At 36.3% G+C, this 20566-nt stretch overlaps 2 protein-coding genes across 2 annotated transcripts in view; one reads left to right on the top strand and one right to left on the bottom strand.

Annotated features, from left to right (window-relative positions):
- The window catches only part of LOC310719131 (protein phosphatase 1H-like), a gene marked incomplete at its 5' end in the record, with an annotated part of 31737 nt that extends 30808 nt beyond the window's left edge, over positions 1–929 (bottom strand). Inside the window, one exon of the mRNA XM_083528564.1 lies at positions 694–929. Coding sequence (XP_083384690.1) covers positions 694–929 — 236 coding nt within the window. The remainder of the gene's footprint in view (positions 1–693) is intronic.
- Positions 879–20161, top strand: il17rel (interleukin 17 receptor E-like). The gene is made up of 18 exons (XM_083528614.1): positions 879–1031; positions 11097–11124; positions 11362–11505; positions 11873–11979; positions 12132–12246; positions 12554–12598; positions 12729–12868; positions 14254–14325; positions 14472–14526; positions 14622–14785; positions 14889–14933; positions 15072–15129; positions 16160–16302; positions 16856–16921; positions 17085–17142; positions 17833–17934; positions 19320–19382; positions 19777–20161. The coding sequence occupies exons 3-18, from the start codon at positions 11397–11399 to the stop codon at positions 19914–19916; spliced, it is 1482 nt and encodes a 493-aa protein (XP_083384740.1). The 5' UTR covers positions 879–1031; positions 11097–11124; positions 11362–11396; the 3' UTR covers positions 19917–20161.
- Positions 20162–20566: the final 405 nt, after the last annotated feature.

Here is a 20566-nt window from a genome sequence, read left to right on the forward strand (position 1 = left end):
CTTAAACATCTCCATCAGATGTTCCAAATGAACTTGCTCTCACTATGGTTTTCTCCATATTTCATTTCAATTTTCCTAACACACTAATATGGGTCACTGTGTGTCAGTAAGACATTACAGACAATCCGGTGTCTGGCCTTTTATTCTTTACGTTATACTAGAACACGCAGATAATGCATGCAAATTGTTAAATGTGTATTGTACATCATTTGAAGATGTTATTTACATGATATAAACAGAGAGCCTTTTCATTCCAATATGCGTTTCAGCCACTTCTACACACTGGGTGGGCAGAGCTGCACCTGCGTATATACAAATTAAGCCTGACATAAATCAACCACAACCAACACACTCTCAACACACATTTGTGATATGGATTTCCAATCAGGAAGTTGAAGGAGGGCTTGAGCAGAGTACAGTACAATAAAAAACAGGACAACAGGTGTTTCAGATGCAGCATTTCAGGGGTCTTGTGTATACATTGCAAAAAAAAAGGAGGTGGTTTATAGTTGATGCAACAGCAACAGCATCTTCTTCATGTCCTCCTATTACACACAGGAAACTCAGTGTGTTGCAATAGACCAAGCCTGTGCATTCACAACTTCTGTAAGCTGAAACCAGTGAAACTAAACAGTGAAGAGGCATAATGGAGGTTAATGAAAGACTCATTACAGCTGCTCAGTGGAGACTTACTCTGCGTATCCAGTTGCCCACGGTAACCTCTTGGTCTCTTTGAGAATGAGGATGGGTCGCGCAGCATGATCAGCCGAACACTCCACCTCGTCTTGAGACAGTCCCAGGAACACCGGCCTCTCGTACGGAAACTTCATCGGCAAATCCGCGCCGCTGGCTCTCTCTCCGCTGCTGGATGATCCGGCCATAAAGCCGCCCACCAAACTGGCCACGGCCGACCTGACCCTGCTGAACATGCTGCTGAAGGTCCCCACGCCACTCCGCTTTTCCACCGAAGTCCACCCGAGAGGCGATCACAGCGGAAACGATTACACAAAAACATACAGATAGACACTGCTGTGAGTATCCATTTCGCCTGTCATTGTAATTTGCTCTGCTTGTCGCAACAAACGCGGAACTGCCGCTCCGGATTATCTGTCATGTGACTGAGCGAGCCGGACCAGGGCTCACCAACCATTGTGCCTGAGTTTGCGTCCAAAACCACGCCCACTGCATGATTTGACGCACTGTGATTGGACAATGCACATGCCAGTTATTTACAATGCAGCTGCCACTTTATTACCACTGCGCACTGCATATGGCATTTTCGTAACAATGCACTTGTCACCTCCTTCAAATTTTACACTGCACATGCCAATTTTTTTTTTACCATTGCGCACCGCACCTGTCATATTAAAATGTTTTATTGCACATGCCACTTTTTCGTTGCAAATGCCACTTTCTTAAAAGTTTACATCACACATGCATCCTACTAATATCGCACATGACACTTTGTGTCATGAATGTCACTTTCTTACATTTTACATTGCACTTGCCACTTTTACGTTACAAATGCCACTTTCTTAAAAGTTTACATTAAACATGTTACTTTCTTAACATTCCACATCTTCTACATCAGTCCAGAGCACCTCTGGCATTTTTTCTGCACCCCAGTTCCTATATTTTATACATAGTTAAGTAAAGTTAAGTTTATTTCTATAGCGCTTTTGGACAATAGACATTTCCTCAAAGCAGCTTTACAGAAATTAAGAGTTAAGGTAAACGATGTGTATTTATCCCTGATGAGCAGCCATGGCGGCTTTGGCAAGGAAAAACTCCCTTAGATGTTATGAGGAAGAAACCTTGAGAAGAACCAGACTCAAAAGGGGAACCCATCCACATCTTGTTGAAATCAAGAGTGTGATTATAATCTTTAAAACAATACAGAACACTGGAGAGTGAAAACTAACATGAGAACCGGAATACAAGATTAAAAGTAATGTCCTTTCTACAGTCTTATACAGTCATTTGAGATTTTGAAACCAGGAGCTACTGAGCAACTCATAAAATAGCTCAACATTTGCAATCATCATAGATCCAACTCCAGCTGCTCCATGCCAGAGCCTTTAACACTTAAAGAGGTCCAATGTCCAAACTCCACATGAGGTGGAATCCAAATGGCGCTGGCATGTCTCTAGATGGTTCGGGATGTTTGCAGGCTCGGCATCAACTTCTTTAAAGGTCCATAATCTTCATGAGGTGGGACGTGACTGGAGCTGGCACAACCTCAGGATGCCTCTGGATGGGTAAAGAGAGAGAAGCAGTGGAGAGAATTAGCGTAGCTGCTGTTCATAATATTAGCAAGCACAAGTTGATAATGTGCATGTGATCAGATGTTCTGGAGCACAAGGTTATAATATGTAATGTGTGTTAAGTGTAGGCCTTGATAAAAAGATAAGTTTTTAATCTGCACTTAAACTGGAAGAGTGTGTCTGAGCCCCGAACACTGCCAGGAAGACTATTCCAAAGTTCAGGAGCTAAATGTGAGAATGCTCTACTGCCTTTAGTGGACTTCGCTATTCTAGGAACTACTAGAAGTCTGGAGTTTTGAGATCTCAAGGGGCATGATGGATTGTAACGTGTTAAAAGACTGGATAGATAAATGGCAGCCAAACCATTTAAGGCTTTGTATATAAGTAGCAGTAGTTTGTAGTCTTAAAGGTAGCCAGTGCAGGGATGATAAGATTGGAGTTATATGGTCATATTTTCTCGACCTTGTGAGAACTCTGGTTTCTGCATTCTAGACAAACTGTAGCTTGTTTATTAATGATGCAGGACATCCAAATAGTAATGCATTACAATAGTACAGTATGGAGGTCATGTATGCATGGACGTGCTTCTTTGCATCAGATCTAGACAACATGTTTCTTAGCTTAGCAATTTTTAATGTGGAAGAAGGCTTTTTTTGTAATATGGTTGATATGATTTTCAAAAGACAAGTGGCTGTCTAAAATAACTCCCAAGTCTTTTACTGTTAAACTAGGGTAGTAGTTACAGTACATCCTTCTAAATGCAGGTTAAAATGCTGGAGCTTCTGTGTACTGGTTTCTGGGTGAATGAGCAAAATTTCTGTCATCAGAATTGAATAATAGAAAGTTATGCATTTTTTAATTCTTTGACACACTCAGTTATCCGAGACAATTGAGCTGTATCGTCTGGTTTCGATGAGATATATAGTTTGGTATCATCAGCATAACAGTGAAAGCTAATCCCATGCATTCTAATAATATTTCCTAAGGGAAGCATGTATATTGTGAAAAGCAGGGGTCCTAGAACTGAACCTTTGTGGCACCCCATAATTTACTTGAGTCTCTAAGTCTTGTTTCTAAATCAGAGGTGTGGCTATTTGGCCTTAATTCTTTCATGAAGATGACTTCTGGTCAGACTTCTCTGGACAGTAAATAGGTGTACCTGGGCCCAACTGGTTTCCACCAGTTCTTTGTTGATAGCACTGCTGGACATCTTCCGATGTTAAAGGGAAATATCATGACTGGACCTGTCTTTCATCTTTTCCTGGCTGACCACTGCATCTACACTCCTCTACATTGCCCATATATTTGTGCTTCTAATTAAATCTCATTAGAGACTTGGCTGATGCAGTATACCTACCATATATATATATATATATATATATATATATATATATATATATATATATATATATATATATATATATATATATATATATATATATATATATATATATATACAGTGAGGAAAATAAGTATTTGAACACCCTGCTATTTTGCAAGTTCTCCCACTTAGAAATCATGGAGGGGTCTGAAATTGTCATCGTAGGTGCATGTCCACTGTGAGAGACATAATCTAAAAAAAAAAATCCAGAAATCACAATATATGATTTTTAAACTATTTATTTGTATGATACAGCTGCAAATAAGTATTTGAACACCTGTCTATCAGCTAGAATTCTGACCCTCAAAGACCTGTTAGTCTGCCTTTAAAATGTCCACCTTCACTACATTTATTATCCTAAATTAAATGCACCTGTTTGAGGTCGTTAGCTGCATAAAAACACCTGTCCACCCCATACAATCAGTAAGAATCCAACTACTAACATGGCCAAGACCAAAGAGCTGTCCAAAGACACTAGAGACAAAATTGTACACCTCCACAAGGCTGGAAAGGGCTACGGGGAAATTGCCAAGCAGCTTGGTGAAAAAAGGTCCACTGTTGGAGCAATCATTAGAAAATGGAAGAAGCTAAACATGACTGTCAATCTCCCTCGGACTGGGGCTCCATGCAAGATCTCACCTCGTGGGGTCTCAATGATCCTAAGGAAGGTGAGAAATCAACCCAGAACTACACGGTAGGAGCTGGTCAATGACCTGAAAAGAGCTGGGACCACCGTTTCCAAGGTTACTGTTGGTAATACACTAAGACGTCATGGTTTGAAATCATGCATGGCACGGAAGGTTCCCCTGCTTAAACCACCATATGTCCAGGCACGTCTTAAGTTTGCCAATGACCATTTGGATGATCCAGAGGAGTCATGGGAGAAAGTCATGTGGTCAGATGCGACCAAAATAGAACTTTTGGGTCATAATTTCACTAAACGTGTTTGGAGGAAGAAGAATGATGAGTACCATCCCAAGAACACCATCCCTACTGTGAAGCATGGGGGTGGTAGCATCATGCTTTGGGGGTGTTTTTCTGCACATGGGACAGGGCAACTGCACTGTATTAAGGAGAGGATGACCGGGGCCATGTATTGCGAGATTTTGGGGAACAACCTCCTTCCCTCAGTTAGAGCATTGAAGATGGGTCGAGGCTGGGTCTTCCAACATGACAATGACCCGATGGATTTTTTTTTTTAGATTATGTCTCTCACAGAGGACATGCACCTACGATGACAATTTCAGACCCCTCCATGATTTCTAAGTGGGAGAACTTGCAAAATAGCAGGGTGTTCAAATACTTATTTTCCTCACTGTATATATATAACATGAAATTATTTTGTTCGAAATCTTTGCTAATTTATTAAAAAAATAAAAAAATTTATAAAAAAATCAAGTATACATATATATATATATATATATATATATATATATATATATATATATATATATATATATATATATATATATATATATATATATATAAAACCTTTGTCATGACACCCAAAATTGAGCACAGGTGCATCCTGTTTCCACTGATCATCCTTAAGATGTTTCTACACCTTGATTTCTAGTCCACCTGTGGTAAATTCAGTTGAATGGACATGATTTGAAAAGACACACACCTGTCTATATAAGGTCCTACAGTTAACAGTGCACCTCAGAGCACAAACTAAGCCATAAAGTCCAAGGAATTGTCTGTAGACATTCAAGACAGGATTGTATGAAGGCACAGATCTAGGGAAGGGTACAGAAAGATTTCTTCAGCATTGAGGGTCCCAATGAGCACAGTGGCCTCCACCATCCATAAATGGAAGATGTTTGGAACCACCAGGATTCTTCCAAGAGTGGGTCACCCGGCCGAACTGAGTGATCGAGCCAGAGGGGCCTTAGTCAGGGAGGTGACCAAGAACCCCATTGTCACTCTGAAAGCGCTCCAGTGTTTCTCTGTGGAGTTAGAAGAACCTTCCAGAAAAACAGACATCTCTGCAGCACTCCACCAATCAGGCCTGTATAGTAGAGTTGCCAGACAGAAGCCACTCTTCAGTAAAAGGCACATGACAGTCTGCCTGAAGTTTGCCAAAAGGCACCCAAAGGACTTTCAGACCATGAGAAAGAAAGATTGAACTCTTTGGCTTGAATGACGAGCGTCATGTCTGGAGGAAACCAGACTCATCACCTGCCCAACACCATCCCTACAGTGAAGCATCATGGTGGCACTATCATGCAGTGGGGATGTTTTTCAGCAGCAGGAACTGGAAGACTAGTCGAGAGAGAAAGATTAATGCAGCAAGGTCATCTTTGATGAAAATCTGCTCCAGAGCGCTCTAGACCTCAGACTGGGGATTCAGTTCATCTTCCAACAGGAAAATGACCCTAAGCTCAAAGCTGGGATAACAAAAGAGTGGCTACATGTCCTTGAGTGGCGTAGCCAGAGCCCAGAATTAAACCTGTTTAACATCTCTTGAGAGAACTGAAAATGGCTGTGCACTGATGCTCCCCATCCAACCTGATGGGACTTGAGGGATTTTGTGAAGAAGAATAGGAGAAACTTCCCAAAAATTGGTGTGCCAAGCTTGTAGCATCATACTCAAAAAGACTTTAGCTATAATTGGTGCCAAATGTGCTTCAACAATGTATTGAGCAAAGGCTGTGAATTGTTATGTACTTTATTATTATTAATATTATTATTTTTAATAAATATATATAAATGAATATATTAAGAAATATAATGTGTTACAGAAAAATAATGTATTGTTTATTTTGGAACAGGTCAAAGGTATTTATCAATTGCATCCAGTAGGTGGAGTCGTTTACCAATGATTCGTTTCACCAGGCTGATAAGAAAAATTATAAGATAATAATTGGGCAATAGACAATATAAAAAAAATAAACTATAGTGACAGTGTATGATCTAAAAAATGTAAATACAGTTTCGAATTGAAAGCTACTATGTGACTTTGACTTTGAACTTATTTCCTAAAGCAATTACTTCAAAGTGGCACAATAGTGAAGTCAGTTAATTTGGTTACCTTTTCCTGGTACCTACTAAAAGAAAGTCCTGTGATAGATACAGTCAAGTGACTCAGTTAATTAGATTCTGCATGCTGCATAGACATCTCATTTATTCAGCCTGGAAAGAATGCACCCACTCTGTACATCTCCTAGGAAAATAATCCTCCTGAGTATTTCCAACATTCACCCAGTGCTAGACATGACTCATCATTACACAAGCTAGGATTTTTTTTTCTTTTTTTCGGTTTTGTGGGCATGTACAAGAATCTTATGTATAACATTTTTTATTTCTATTTAATTAATTTCTTCACAGACCTAATAGTATATTAATTACTATATAGGTACACATTTAGACTGGCAATAATCTAGCATCTACGTGGACAATTTTTAAATTCACAGAATTACCCAAGTGACCTAGTTCTGCTGTAACCAAACACTGTGCTAAACGATTAATGCCACTGCTTAGTCATATGTGTCATTCTCAAGTTTCACAATCACAACAGTGTTTAGAAAAAAGTATTATACTGTACTGTACTGTAAGTCAATACAACAATGGCTACATGCTCAAGCAGTCAATGTGCTCATGATTAGACTAGACATTATGCTTTGAATGGATGTAGTTTCTAAAATCTTTTTACAGTTTGTGCTTGGTTACCTTTATGCTTAATTAGGAAATGTTTAACAATTGCATCAGCATGTAGAGAGACTATGTCTAATGACGTTCTGCATTGTGAGTCACTGTGACCTTTGGCTATAAAAAACGGATCTAAAGAAAACATTAGTTGAGGAACAGAGTTACATTTCCTTTTTCCACTCTGATGTTCCTAATTTAATGGTGACGTTTGCACTTTATAGCACATATAACTCATATTTGTTTCTTGCACTGAATGATCTAAGTAGCTCAGTTGAAAGATAACAAGCCAAAGTCGTAAACAAAATGATCGAAACGATCAATTGTTTGGCTATTAATTATTACTAACCAATAAATAAATAAAGCATGGAGCTTTTTCTTCAGTAATAATGAAGCAAATCTCAAATTCAACTGTTATGCTGACTGAATAATACTAGAAATCAAATCAACCATTAAGATAACCAGATAACACACTTTGTAGGGCTGATCTCTGATTCTCTGGGTCAGATTACTGAAACTGAACAAGTGAACTTTGTCTGTGGTATCTCTACAGGACAAAGGAAATGAATACAGTTCTGCATGACCTTTTTACCAAACTAACTGATGTCACATGCTCTAACATTCAAATGCACTGTACATATATCACTCCTGTACGTCAACAGTGAATACTTTGAATAAGTATTACATTGGTTTATGTTTTAGATTTATCCGAAACTTCAATCCAAATCTTTAGAAAGGAAGTAATTCAATAAGCATTATTTTTGTTTCTTGAATCAGTGCTTAGTGAAAAGTTCTTCAGTCTTACAGTCTTCAGTCTTCCTCTGAAGGAAAAGGTCACAGAACAATCTTGGTGTTGATTTTTCTTGGAATTTAAAGAACAGCAGACCAAAATGAAACATAATAGAGGCTTACATGAAAAAATCTGAGATCAGGATTGAGAAGCACCTTCAGCTGTGTGGTAACTGGTACATTTCGGCTGCCAGCAAGCAACAGTGTTTTAAATCAATTGTGAGCACAAGCACCTGTGGAAGAGCTACTAGTATTATGACGCTTTGCTCTGTTTTATTCTATAGTTCCTCGTTGCTAAAAATATATATCATGATACAATAACACAGATTAAACCACACAATTGCTTGCATTGCGTGAGTTAAACTTCAATACAGTTGAGTGCAAATGTTTGCAAATCCCAGGTGTTTGAAATGCAGGTGTATTTTGAAACACAAGACAAAACATGTACAGAAAAAATACATTGATGAAATAAATTGATAAAATAAATGTATAAAAAAACATACTTATTTTCTGCTAAAGACTGCAAACTAGCACTGAGCTCTACAGCTGACTAACCTCAGCAGCAGTTTTGTTAACTGTACCGCTTCCCTGTGCACCTGCACCAATAAAATGCTCACCTTCAATTCAAGTTGACAGTTACAATCAGCATTAACACATCAAAAGCAGTACTGTTGCACAAAACTGGCAAAACTACAGGAAGGATTAATCAGTATCAACACGTTATGCTTGCTTGCACATTATTGCCACACACCTTAACACCTTATAAGTTCTCTCTTGGCCTGGGTAACAGAGTTGTTGAAGGACCAGGAAATCTGTAAGTGTAACATTTCCTTTGAAAAGCATGTTCAAGCAGTCATGATCAGCAATTACATTCCTTATGGCACAAAACATGACAAAAACATGCCATAAGGCAAAATTTGATAAAGAGCCACCTAGAGGCTGATTCTTATTAGATAGAGATTGGTTTTGCAGAGGAAGAGGCAGAGGTAGAGAACAGGGGCAACAAAGTATGAGAGGCAGAGAAGACAGGAGGAACTGAGATAAAAGTAGAAGCAGAAAGTGAAAGTTTATGGATGAGTAAGCAGTGAATCCAACAAGAGAAGGGTCATATGTGAGAAGAAAAGAGAGAGGGGGGGGGGGGGCAGGGGCGGGGAGGGGGGAAGAAAGAGCAAAGAAGAAATGGTAAGAGTGTGCATAGATGAGAAAGGAGGAGAAAGGAGGAAAGGGAGGGAACAAGATTAAAAAAGTGTATTTAGTTAGAGAAAAAAGACAGAGAGAAAGGTAGGTTTCTGTAGAGGTGTTTTATTCATAGTATCTACTCTTAAAAACTTTACACAAATAAAGTATAAAGAGGGGCTTTTAGAATATAGAACATATGTGAATATGTGAAATTTAGAATAGAGAACATATGTGAATAGAGTGGACTTTGCGTAAATAGAGGAGTCAGTGTGTGGGTGTGTGTGTGTGTGTGTGTGTGTGTATGTGTGTGTGTGAGAGAGAGAGAGAGAGAAAGAGAGAGAGAGAGAGAGAGAGAGAGAGAGAGAGAGAGAGAGAGAGAGAGCGCAAGAGTCCCTCCCCCTTGGTCATATATAATAAGAGCTCATCACCTTCTTTTAAAAATCTAATGGCTATAAAGCCATAGAAGGAAACAGAAATCAGAACAGCAGACTTGCCTTTGGTCCATCATCTGTTCACCTCTCCACCAGCTCCAGTCTTCTTACTGAACATGAAGAGTGTGTTGCTGTTACTGCTACTGTTATTGCTGGCTATTTGCACTTCCAGACTGCATGGAGAACGAGTAATGAAGATTGAACAATGTCAATCCCTTTGCTCACAGGTATTTGATTTAAAGTGATTACACTTTATTCTGGCTATAAACCAATGTGTTATTAAGTCCTAGTGATGCTAGACAAGTCTTTCATGTCTAAGGTCTAGTGTCTTACTGCATATTCTTATAACTGTTAAATATATGTATTGTTGTTAAATGATTTAACATTATTGTAAAAATATCTAACATTGAACAGCATAATAGAACCGTACATTTTTTTTTAGATATTTTTTTAAGAGCTGCTTATCTCTATTGAGAACATATTGTGCAATTGCCATTATAGTGGGCCAATCAACACTGGATAAGCAATTAAAAATCAATTAAAACGGGTTGATCATTAACTAGTGTAACGATATAAGTCCCCAATAAAAGAATAATGCATTGGAATGGTCACTATTAAAAACAACACTCAGCTGTGATGTCCTGCATAACTGCTCACATCCTTATATGGTATACAAACGTATTTTTTGATTATGACGTACATGTAAACACAGGTCATCTCTACAGATTTCTTTGAATATTCAACTTCAGTAAAAAGTTCCAGGCAGTGCTGTTTTGGCAATTGTGCTGCATGTGTTCCCTTTAAATAAACCACTCAATTAAATTAGTATAAGTATTACCTTACCAGGAAACTAGATGGTTTTTAGTCAATCACTTTAAGTTCTAGGTTAAGTGCTGTGACACACACAATATGAAAGTGTGATTTTCATGTTTCCTGTTCCATTTTCGGTCTTGCCATTGGAAATGTACACAATTGTGCAGAACAGCTGTGCTTACTGTACTTTCTTTCTTTTAAATATTAATATTGCAAAAAACATGACTACTACTGATTCATACTGATGCAATTTGTACTTGTCAACGTACAGCATTTTAGATATATTTATATTTAAAGTTACTGGCGTTAAACTTAAGGAAGCATATAGCCAAAGTTCCAGTTACATTAGAAATATCCAGTAAGGACTTTATTGATGAGGATGCATAAATAAAGTCATAACTTCATGTGAGGTGTGAACAACCAGGATGTTGGCCTATGCAGAGCACTCTGGGCAAACCCCTACTGTTCTCAGCTGCTTCCTCTTGCCAGGACTATTATGACTAAATTTAATCAGCATTACTACAGTTCTATGTTTAGTTTGGGTATCCTGTGTATTAGATTGAACTGTATTTTGGGCTTCTTTGATTACAGGGACTCCGTTGCAAGGCAAAGCCTCATTGTAAGTACTATTTCTATTTTAGATCACATACATGCTGCTTAACTTGTGTCAGATGAGATCTTACAAGTAAAACTGATGCAGATATTCCTGAGATTGTTAACTCAAAGATTTACTCAACTAACACTTGCCATGACTTGCATTCTATTTGTCTGTTACTTTTCAGTAGTATTTTCCGTTTTCTTTGAAGTCATGGCTTATGTTTTAGAATATGTGTTTGACAGGATCTGTGCTTTACAGTGTCATTCAACCAATGCAAGAAACGGCCGGATGGCATGTCCAGTGATGTTTTCACAAACACAAGCATCTCCACAGTGATGAGATGTGAAGGAGTTCGACAGTGTTCTCTTCACCTCCAAGTCAACACTCATTTACAGCTAAAGAGTAGGTTTAATCTTCTCTCAGGAAAGTCAATGAACTCGGTATTCATTTGCAAGCAAAATAAGTTAGTTTAAGATTAACTGTGAAAGTTCATTTAGCGCAGGTTAATGTAGTGTAGGAGGTTAGATATAGCATTGTTATTTCCTTCTGCATTACTCTATGAGTCATGGTCTTCTCTACTCGAGTGACTCATACAAGGAGAAATTCTAGTTAGTGTGATTACCAGGATGCCCCTGCAAATCTAATCTTTAAAGGTGTCCGCATTGTCTTCTTTCTCCACATGACTAATACACTCTATTATTGGTCTCTCACTGTACATTATCAAAAACCGGTTTTTGTAAGTGACGGTAAGTCTTTTCTTCTCTTCCAGAACACATCCAAGGCATTTACATGTGCACTGTCAGTGCAGCCATGATAGAACAGTGCAGGCTCTTGAGCTTCTCACGTACACAAAAAGAAAAAATGGTGGACCATCAGGTACTATTGTTTAGATTTCATGCACAATTTTAATTCTGATGCTAATCTGTTTAATTTTGTGCCATATTTTAAAAAAAAATGAAGCAACTGTCTTTGTTTGGAGACTTTGAAGAAAAGATGACTGATTGCTTTTGTGTATCTTTCAATGGAAGGTGAACATTCAGGACAATTGTCTAGAAGTAGGCATCGGGCAGGACGTTTACGTAACTCTTCAAACCTGGCCGCAATTCTGTAATGTGGCTCATTCAAGAGCATACCATGTACCAGGTACGGGATGGGGTGGGGTGTCATGATAGATGAGAAATAGTACAAAAGCACAAGAATTTCATTTATGTTTAAGTGAAATGTCATGATGCCAAATTTAGTAACACTACATTCCTGAGCCAAAATGGGCCAAGCCCAAAATGACAAAGTTTTATGTTATAATGTACCTGCATTTATAGCATTTGGCAGATATCCTTATCCAGCCACATGTAATTGTTGTGTAGTGTGGATGTTTTAATTGCAAGTTTAAAACAGTAGATAATCATCCTGTCAAATCAAAAGGTTTCTTTTTTCTATTTTCTTCTGTCAGCCTGCAGCAACAAAGATTTACAAGGAAACATCCCGGAGTGCACTAGTAAGTCTGAAATTATTGTCTAAATATTTATTTTAATCTCCAGAATATTTAACTTCTGGAGAAGAAAAAAAGAATAGATGATGTAAAGAGGTGAATATGGTGTCATGAAAAATCTTGTTATTTCTGGCAGCTGGCAAGATTGCTTATGAAGTTGATTTGGAGAGAAAGGAGTTGCATATAAGTGTGTCAGACATGCTGGAGGACAGGGATTACCATGTTAGACTCTGCCACAAGGATTACATCTGCGTTGGGACTGAAGCTCACGTTTTGGTAAATTGCCTTTTAAATATTTATACACACGACTCCTTTGATATGAATGTATGAAAGTTAGAATTAGAATTTTGACATTTACTGTTTATGAAATCAAACAAATGTATATAAATTTTTTGTGAAATCAAGGTCACTGTTCACACTGGACACTAGCTTGATTTGTGCAATTAGAATGCGTCTTGTTTTATGTGTTTGAGGAACCGACATGCTAAAAAAACTCTGAAGCCTTTCATGTAAATATTTATGAAGTCTACCAGCATTATATAGTAGTTAAGAAGCTTGATCTATTTTAATATTTTCCCAACATTCGGAAAAATATATTACACATGGACAAAATACAAACACAGTTAGAGACGTAAGAAAGTAAACAGAAAAAAGTTATGTTTAGAAACAGTAAATAATCTAAAAGGTAAATTATTTATTGGTTTCAGCAAGCTTAAATTAGTAAGGTTAAAAAACAAGGTATTCCGAAACATTCTCAAATCTTGGAGATGAAAGCATCAGTCTTCCACACAATACAAAAAATTTTAATTCATGTCTCAAGGTTATAGCAGAATATTTCATAACAATGAATCTTCTACTGTACAGTATTCTACAATATAGTAGGTGTAAATCAATATGTGAATAACATTGTTCAGAATTCCTGGCGTAATCCTACTGTTAACTCACGCATAATAATGACATAGACAATGAGTATATCAGTGGTTAAGCATAAACCACTGTGCTAGTAAATCTAATTGTTTAAAATTATTTATATTTTTACACATTAGTTGTCTTATAATTATTAATTGTTGAATCATTTCAAATGTAGTCTTTTAAATGGATGTTTATTTTTTTAATTGATTAATCCATATGGTTCAATGTCAAAAGTTTTACAATTTAAATACATTCATTTCCTGACACGTGGAAGTGTAAGAAAAATTTACTGCAAAAGTATATATTTAATGATTATCAAGGTAAAATATAATAATAAACCTTCCTTTCTTCAGTAAAACACTGTATGATTTCATGTTTCTTCTTTTCACTGAAGATCGAATAGACTATGTGGAAAGCCAATCATCACAAAAAAATCTATATTTTTTGAAGAGCATTTTCGAAGAGCATTTTGTGTTTTGACCAATAGTTACAGTAAGTCCAAAAGCACCTGGAGGCAGTATGAACATTTAAACAGCATATAGTTATTTATAGGAATTAAATTGCATTTATAGTTTAGAATGCAGACAATGATAGTTGTAACCATGAGCTTAATTTCCGTTGTCATGAAGGCTATAAAGAAATAAGCCAACTCATTTATGATTTACCATCTTCTGCTGGGAAGATAAACTCAGAGAGAAGTTTTGCACACGTAATATGTTTTTTCCAATCACTCCTGTTTCCTGTTACAGTTAAAAAAGGAGAATCCAGTCAAAAATATCACTCTGAAGTACACCAAGCCAGTCCCCTGCTTGTGTATTGAGGTATTAACTGATTAAATACACACACACACACACACACACACACACACACACACACACACACACACACACACACACACACACAGACACATAAACATTGGCTTTTTTTTAGTAGCAATGATAGAACTCACTATGCTGTATTGCCATAGGGCTGGTCTGTCATGACTGATGCTTCTCGAGTTCGAGTCTGCCCTTTCAAAAACCGTAAGTGTGAACTTTATTCTTTAATAAGCAATACAGGTAATGGTTTGAACCATATAATTATGTACAAACATTATATAATAATTGATGTTTTATAGGTGTTGAGGAACTCTGGTCTGGGATAACCTTTGACCCTGTGGAGGAGACGATTTCATGGGAAGCTTCATGCCAAGTTAATGCAGTCATTTCACTGTGTGAACTGCAAGAACAAGGCGTGTGCCAACAACTTGCAAACTCTTCTCAGAAATATGTCAAAGGAATGGTGAGCTTTGTAACAAAATAAGTTGATGAAAGCTTCAGGAAAAAAAACCCATAAAAACTAAGAATTCTAGTAATTACTTGTGTAACCACAAACCTCTTCTCAGGTGACATTTAAAGCAGTGGATCCTCATCCTAGGCTTTGCATGAAGGTAAATATTATTGCTTAACCTCAGTGCCTTTGATCAGACACTGTGTCCTCCTGCCTCAAGTTTTATTGCAGACACTCCTTTAGCATGTTCCTATTTAGCATTCAAACAATGTGTGCCTTGATGTGTTTTACTTTTTAGTTTGTTACAGAGGCTGGGACATGGATAAAGTGCCCATTTTCAGGAGGGAATTTCCCAGGTAATTCATTATTTTCCTTAATATACTACCTTATGCATGCAAGTCTCAAAATTATCAAACATCAACCTTCTAAAAAAAGTACATTCATTTAGCTGATTTTTTAATGAATTTTACATTGATTGTGGAAAATCATCTCAGTCAACAGTGCTTTCTTCAAGGGCATTGTTGCCTAGAGATTTCCTTGAACTGCTTTTGTTTCATAGGTTAGGGATTTCCCTGCATTGATTTTCTTTGCATAAATTATCAGACAAAACTCGATCTTTAAAAAGATGGAAAACACTAAAGTGTGGAACAGTAGTGTCCTTAGTAGTGTCCTTAGTAGTGGACAATATGTTTATCTACTATAAAGAAATTGCAACTTTCTCCTAATTTGTGGCATTTAAATAAAAAAAGATAGTAATGAATGGCAATTTTTTTAATGCATTGTAATTTAGAGAAAAATGTTTTCTGTTTTATTTTTATCTTATATACATTTTATATTCACACCAAAATGACTAGCAAAAAAGCTATGTGTCTAAAGTTATGTTTTTATTTTATAATGCTTTTCATCTTAAAAGTCATAACAAATTGGAAACACCCTAAAATCATTATCAACCACAATATCTTCCAACAAAACCAATCTCACAGATAAATAAGAATTCATTCATCTTTAGTAACTGATGGTTTAAATTTTTTTTTTAAACACCAAGTATAGACAATTGACACAATTAAGTATTATTGTAATATTAATACTATTTTTAATTTAATGCCTTCAAGCTTTGTGTTGTGTAAGCTGCATTTGCTTTATATGTCCAATTATTTAAACTAATAAATGGATTAAAATACAGAAATTAATGGTGGATGTCTTAGATGGGGTAACTGCATAATTTACTTTTAGGTATGCAAAAATTCTTTAAATAAAATGTTTGCTTTTCCAAGCTATTCTCTTGGCAAATTTTTATATGAACCTTTATATATTAAAAATGCTTTATAAATGCTTGGATTGCTAGTTTGTTGTAAGTAAACCCACTTGTAACTACATCTCTTTTAGCCTGGGACGTAGAAGTTTCGACTGACCAGGGCCGGCCACAACTGCTTGTGACTTCCCAAGTTGAAGGCAGTCTCTCGTTGAGTGTGTGTTACAAGAAAGGGGCTTCTGGATGCAAAGACACACAAACTGTCCTAGTTGATATGGTAAGTCAGAGTATAGTGGGCTGTTAATGAGCCCTAGAGGAACAATATAGGGAACTAAAATAAAGTACAGGAAATGCAATACAGGAACTACAAAAACTTCACACACACACACACACACACACACACACACACACACACACACACACACACACACACACACACACACACACACACACACACACACACACAAAGCAAAACAACTAAAGTTACTTGTGAGTGAATTATGAGCAATTTAATTATGAGCAATTAAGAAACAGGACCTTTTTTATTTATTTGTTTATTTATGTTTTATTTATTTATTTATTTTTTTTAAAACTCTATTTACTTGACAGCATTGTTAGATTTTCTTACAATAACATTCATACATACATTAAAAAATAAATAATTTAACTACACCTAAAACAACTGCAACAACAACAAACCCCAACAACAACAAACTCCAGAAGTTCCATTGGTTCCTGTTGGGAAGGGTTCATGTTTTTGAATGCGCAATGAAAAGAAAAAAAACGGCCATAAGATATGATCAAACAAACTGTATCTTGTGATTCTACAGGACAAATTTAAACATGTGCAGCCAAATCTGGCTTTGGATCTGTGTACACCAGGTCTCTGTATCAAGGTAAATAAGTTGAAATTTCTAAAATGCTTGCACAGTGTCTTAATTCTTTTAATGCTTGGCATGAATTAAAACCATATATATATATATATATATATATATATATATATATATATATATATATATATATATATATATATATATATATATATATTTTTTTTTTTAGGCAAAGCGTGTGGGTGTAAAATATGGAGTTACCTCTCTTTATTGCCAACCATCATGCTGTAAGTTCTCTTCATGATATTTATTTTAAATGTAAGGGTTACAGTGTTCCGGTGATTGATATGGGAATATACCTTAAATAAGACTCCAATCGAAGAGCACCATGCATACACATTTACACACTCGACCAAACATACATCTAATTGAAATGCCCAGTCCACCTATCAACTTGTTTTTGGGAAGTGGGAGGAAGTTGGAGCACCTAGCAAAAACCTATTCAGACATTGGGAAGGACATGAGAAATTGTACAGTGATTCTATGCATCCTGTTGCGCTACTGCGCTGTCATTCGGAAGATATCTTTGAAAACAGCAATCTGATGACAACCTATTCTGATGTTATTTTCTGTCAAGAGGCTAGTCCTCGGATTTCAACCATTATCTGGGAATTTGGAGGAAAACAGTATCAAACTACTAAACAAGACCTAGCACGTCTAATGACACACTGATCACATATGAGATCACATGGCATGCGCCCAAGGTATAATAAAAGGGCTCTTTAGAATCCCTGAGGCAAACATGTTACAGCTACTTTCCCAACACACAAAAAAGCACGTAATGAATCTTTTTGGTTGGGTTTACTTCCTTTTTAAAATATGCAAAAAATTGTTGGAAGTTTATGTGGATTGTCAAATGCATCAAAACATACATTTCTCTCTTCACTTTGCCGCACGTTCTTCCTCCAAACTCACAGACAGTGAAAGTCAGTCTCAACTCATGCATTTCATTGTGCCAGCAATGACCCTGACTACAGCTGTAGCTGTGGCTGCTGCTGTGATGATCATTAAGATGATTGGTGAGTTGCATATGTACTGTATATACTTGTATTGTATATTTTAATCTAGTATGTTGCTGAATGCTTTACATTATAGCTTCAAGATAGTTGAAGCTTGAAGAATTAAGCTTGCTAGCTGACAAATAAGTATAACCAGTGGTAGATGAAGTACACAAAGCATCTATTTGAGAAAAAAGTAGAAATACTTTTGAAATAAAAATTACTCCAGTAAAAAGTGAGTCGAAGTACAAAGGTTTTTGCCTTCATATGCACTCAAGTATCCAAAGTACTATGATTTATTATGGCTATAATGTTCATATTAGCATTTTTGTCACAAGACTTTTTGCTTAATCAACTCAGTTTAGGTGAAAAGGCTCTAATGTTACTCTCAGCACACTGATTTATTAATAGAATGATATTAATGAGTCAAACAGTGATTGATATCTATTACAATTATCATGAGCCAAAAACCTTTTTTTCAACTACATAACATCACGCAAACAAGGCCAGAGGTTTTGTGGCAAGTTCGAGTCAGAATTTTCTTCCATCATTTATTCCTCTCTAAATGTTTCTCATGATACGTGAAAAAGCTACTTAAGTATAGTAACAAATTAAATTTATATTGTTACTGTCCACCACTGAGTATAACAAGTAACAAATAATAAGAAATATTCATACTCTTACTTACAAAATGTTGAAATAAATATGGGACAGTCATCGTTACCACTCTATTTCCTCCTTAATGAGTCAGATGTTTGAAATCAATAGCACAGTTCATTAACTATTAACCAACTAGTGGCTGTTTCCTTTTTTTTGAAGTACTTTGTCCTTCAGAGAATTTATATGCCCAGAATGGAATATACTTAGATGTTTGAGCTCTCTGCTCTTTGGAGTTTGGTGGTACTACAATAGACTTATTACACAAAATAAACCAAAAGAGCAGTTTTATTTTTCCTCCAGTAAAAATGCAGATGAGAAATTAATCTGATTTGACTGACAGCATTGTAGGTCTGTTTGAAATTCCTAGTGTAATTCTGGCTGCTGCTACTGTATTGATTTGGTGGTCATATCAAAAAAAGATCACACTGACATGGTAGACACAGTTATTCTCAGTGTTAAAGAGTAATTCAAGTTAAATAATGTGAAATATCACCTATTCGTGTTTTAAGTATAGTTAACAAAAGGTAATTACATTTTGGTCAAAAATGCTAAAGCATTTCGAAACAAATGACTTTCTTTTGTTCTTATGCTGGAAAACCTGCAGATAAACCTTTTTAATATACATTGAATATGCAAAAGGACATGCATTGACTACCCAAGACAGAAATGAAGCAAAACCAATACATGTTACTCAGATATACTCTGCTATCTTAAACTAACATTATGCTCATTTAAATTGGATTCAGGTTGCTACAGCAAAAGGACGATAAAGGCTCAGGGCATTGGGCACTTACCAGGACCGCACACAGGTAAGATAAAGTTTGTTATCTTATGCCAGACCTGTCTGCATTTATAAGCATGCACTGTATCTGTGTCTAGGTTTAGAATATTTAACACATTTAGTTCACATGATTCACCTAATAAATGATTAGTAAGATCATCATACACCTGTAGATCGTGGGGTGCTATGAGGAGTATTAAAGAGGATTAGGCAAATAGGAATGGGAGTTAGTGGGCTGTAAATACTTACCATATTTGGTATTAAATATATTGAACAATAGCTTTTTTTTCAAGTGTCAGTTTGACTATATACAACTAAAAAAATATGTATAAAAATTTAACTTGTGATTCAATTACGTTTGCAGTAATCTGAAGCTAGACATGATTTTCTCTCTAAAGCATCTAATAATATTTTCATTTCAGCCTTATTCTCTCCAAAAACTGTGGGGATGAACTCAAAGCTGATATCAACGACAATAGTTGATGAGAGAACTAGCTCAGTATGCTCCCAGTTACAAGACTCTGAGATGTCCAATCTACTGAATAACTTCAGAAATCACTAAGAAGTATAATTCTGAAAGTGTTTCAAGGATTATTTTGTTTTGCATTTCACGGTTTTTCATATTATATTCCTAAAAACATACCATAAAATTATATATTTCTATGTTTGCTTTTATTGTTTATGTATTTTGATGTAGACTGTTGTTATGGGTGACTATTTTGCACTTTATTTCTTCTTTGAATATGTAATTTAATGAGAGTAGAATTATAGCTTGGTATTATAAAACATTTATACAGGTCTTTTGTAAAATAATATATATATATATGCCTTCCCGTGGGCTCACCACCTGCAGGAGGGACCGTAAGGGACGGTGCTGTGAGGATTGGGCAGCAGTCGAAGGCGAGGGCCTGCTTAGACTGCTGCCCCCGTGACCCGAATTACGGATAAGCGGGAGAAAATGAATGAATGAATATATATATATATATATAGTGTTACCGAGCAAAATAGATTTATTTATGTGATACGTTATATTCTCATTAGACTTTTTTAAACTTGTTTTTGTTGAATGTCACTGTTATCTTGACATGGTTCTGATATTATTAATGTTTAAACACTGCCATTTTGTATGTGAAAGTTCTCTATAAAGTACATGTTGACTGACAACCATGACTTTCATTTGCTGCCAAATGATTATTTAATCTCAGAGTGTGG

The sequence above is a fragment of the Silurus aristotelis genome (assembly GCF_946808225.1).
Source record: "Silurus aristotelis genome assembly, chromosome: 24".
Classification (NCBI taxonomy): domain Eukaryota; kingdom Metazoa; phylum Chordata; class Actinopteri; order Siluriformes; family Siluridae; genus Silurus; species Silurus aristotelis.

Coding starts and splice junctions, on each gene's coding strand:
- il17rel (XM_083528614.1), top strand. CDS start 11,397: ATGTCCAGTGATGTTTTCACAAACACAAGCATCTCCACAGTGATGAGA. Junction 12,247..12,553: donor AAGAGCATACCATGTACCAG/GTACGGGATGGG, acceptor TTCTTCTGTCAG/CCTGCAGCAACAAAGATTTA. Junction 16,922..17,084: donor CACCAGGTCTCTGTATCAAG/GTAAATAAGTTG, acceptor TTTTTTTTTTAG/GCAAAGCGTGTGGGTGTAAA.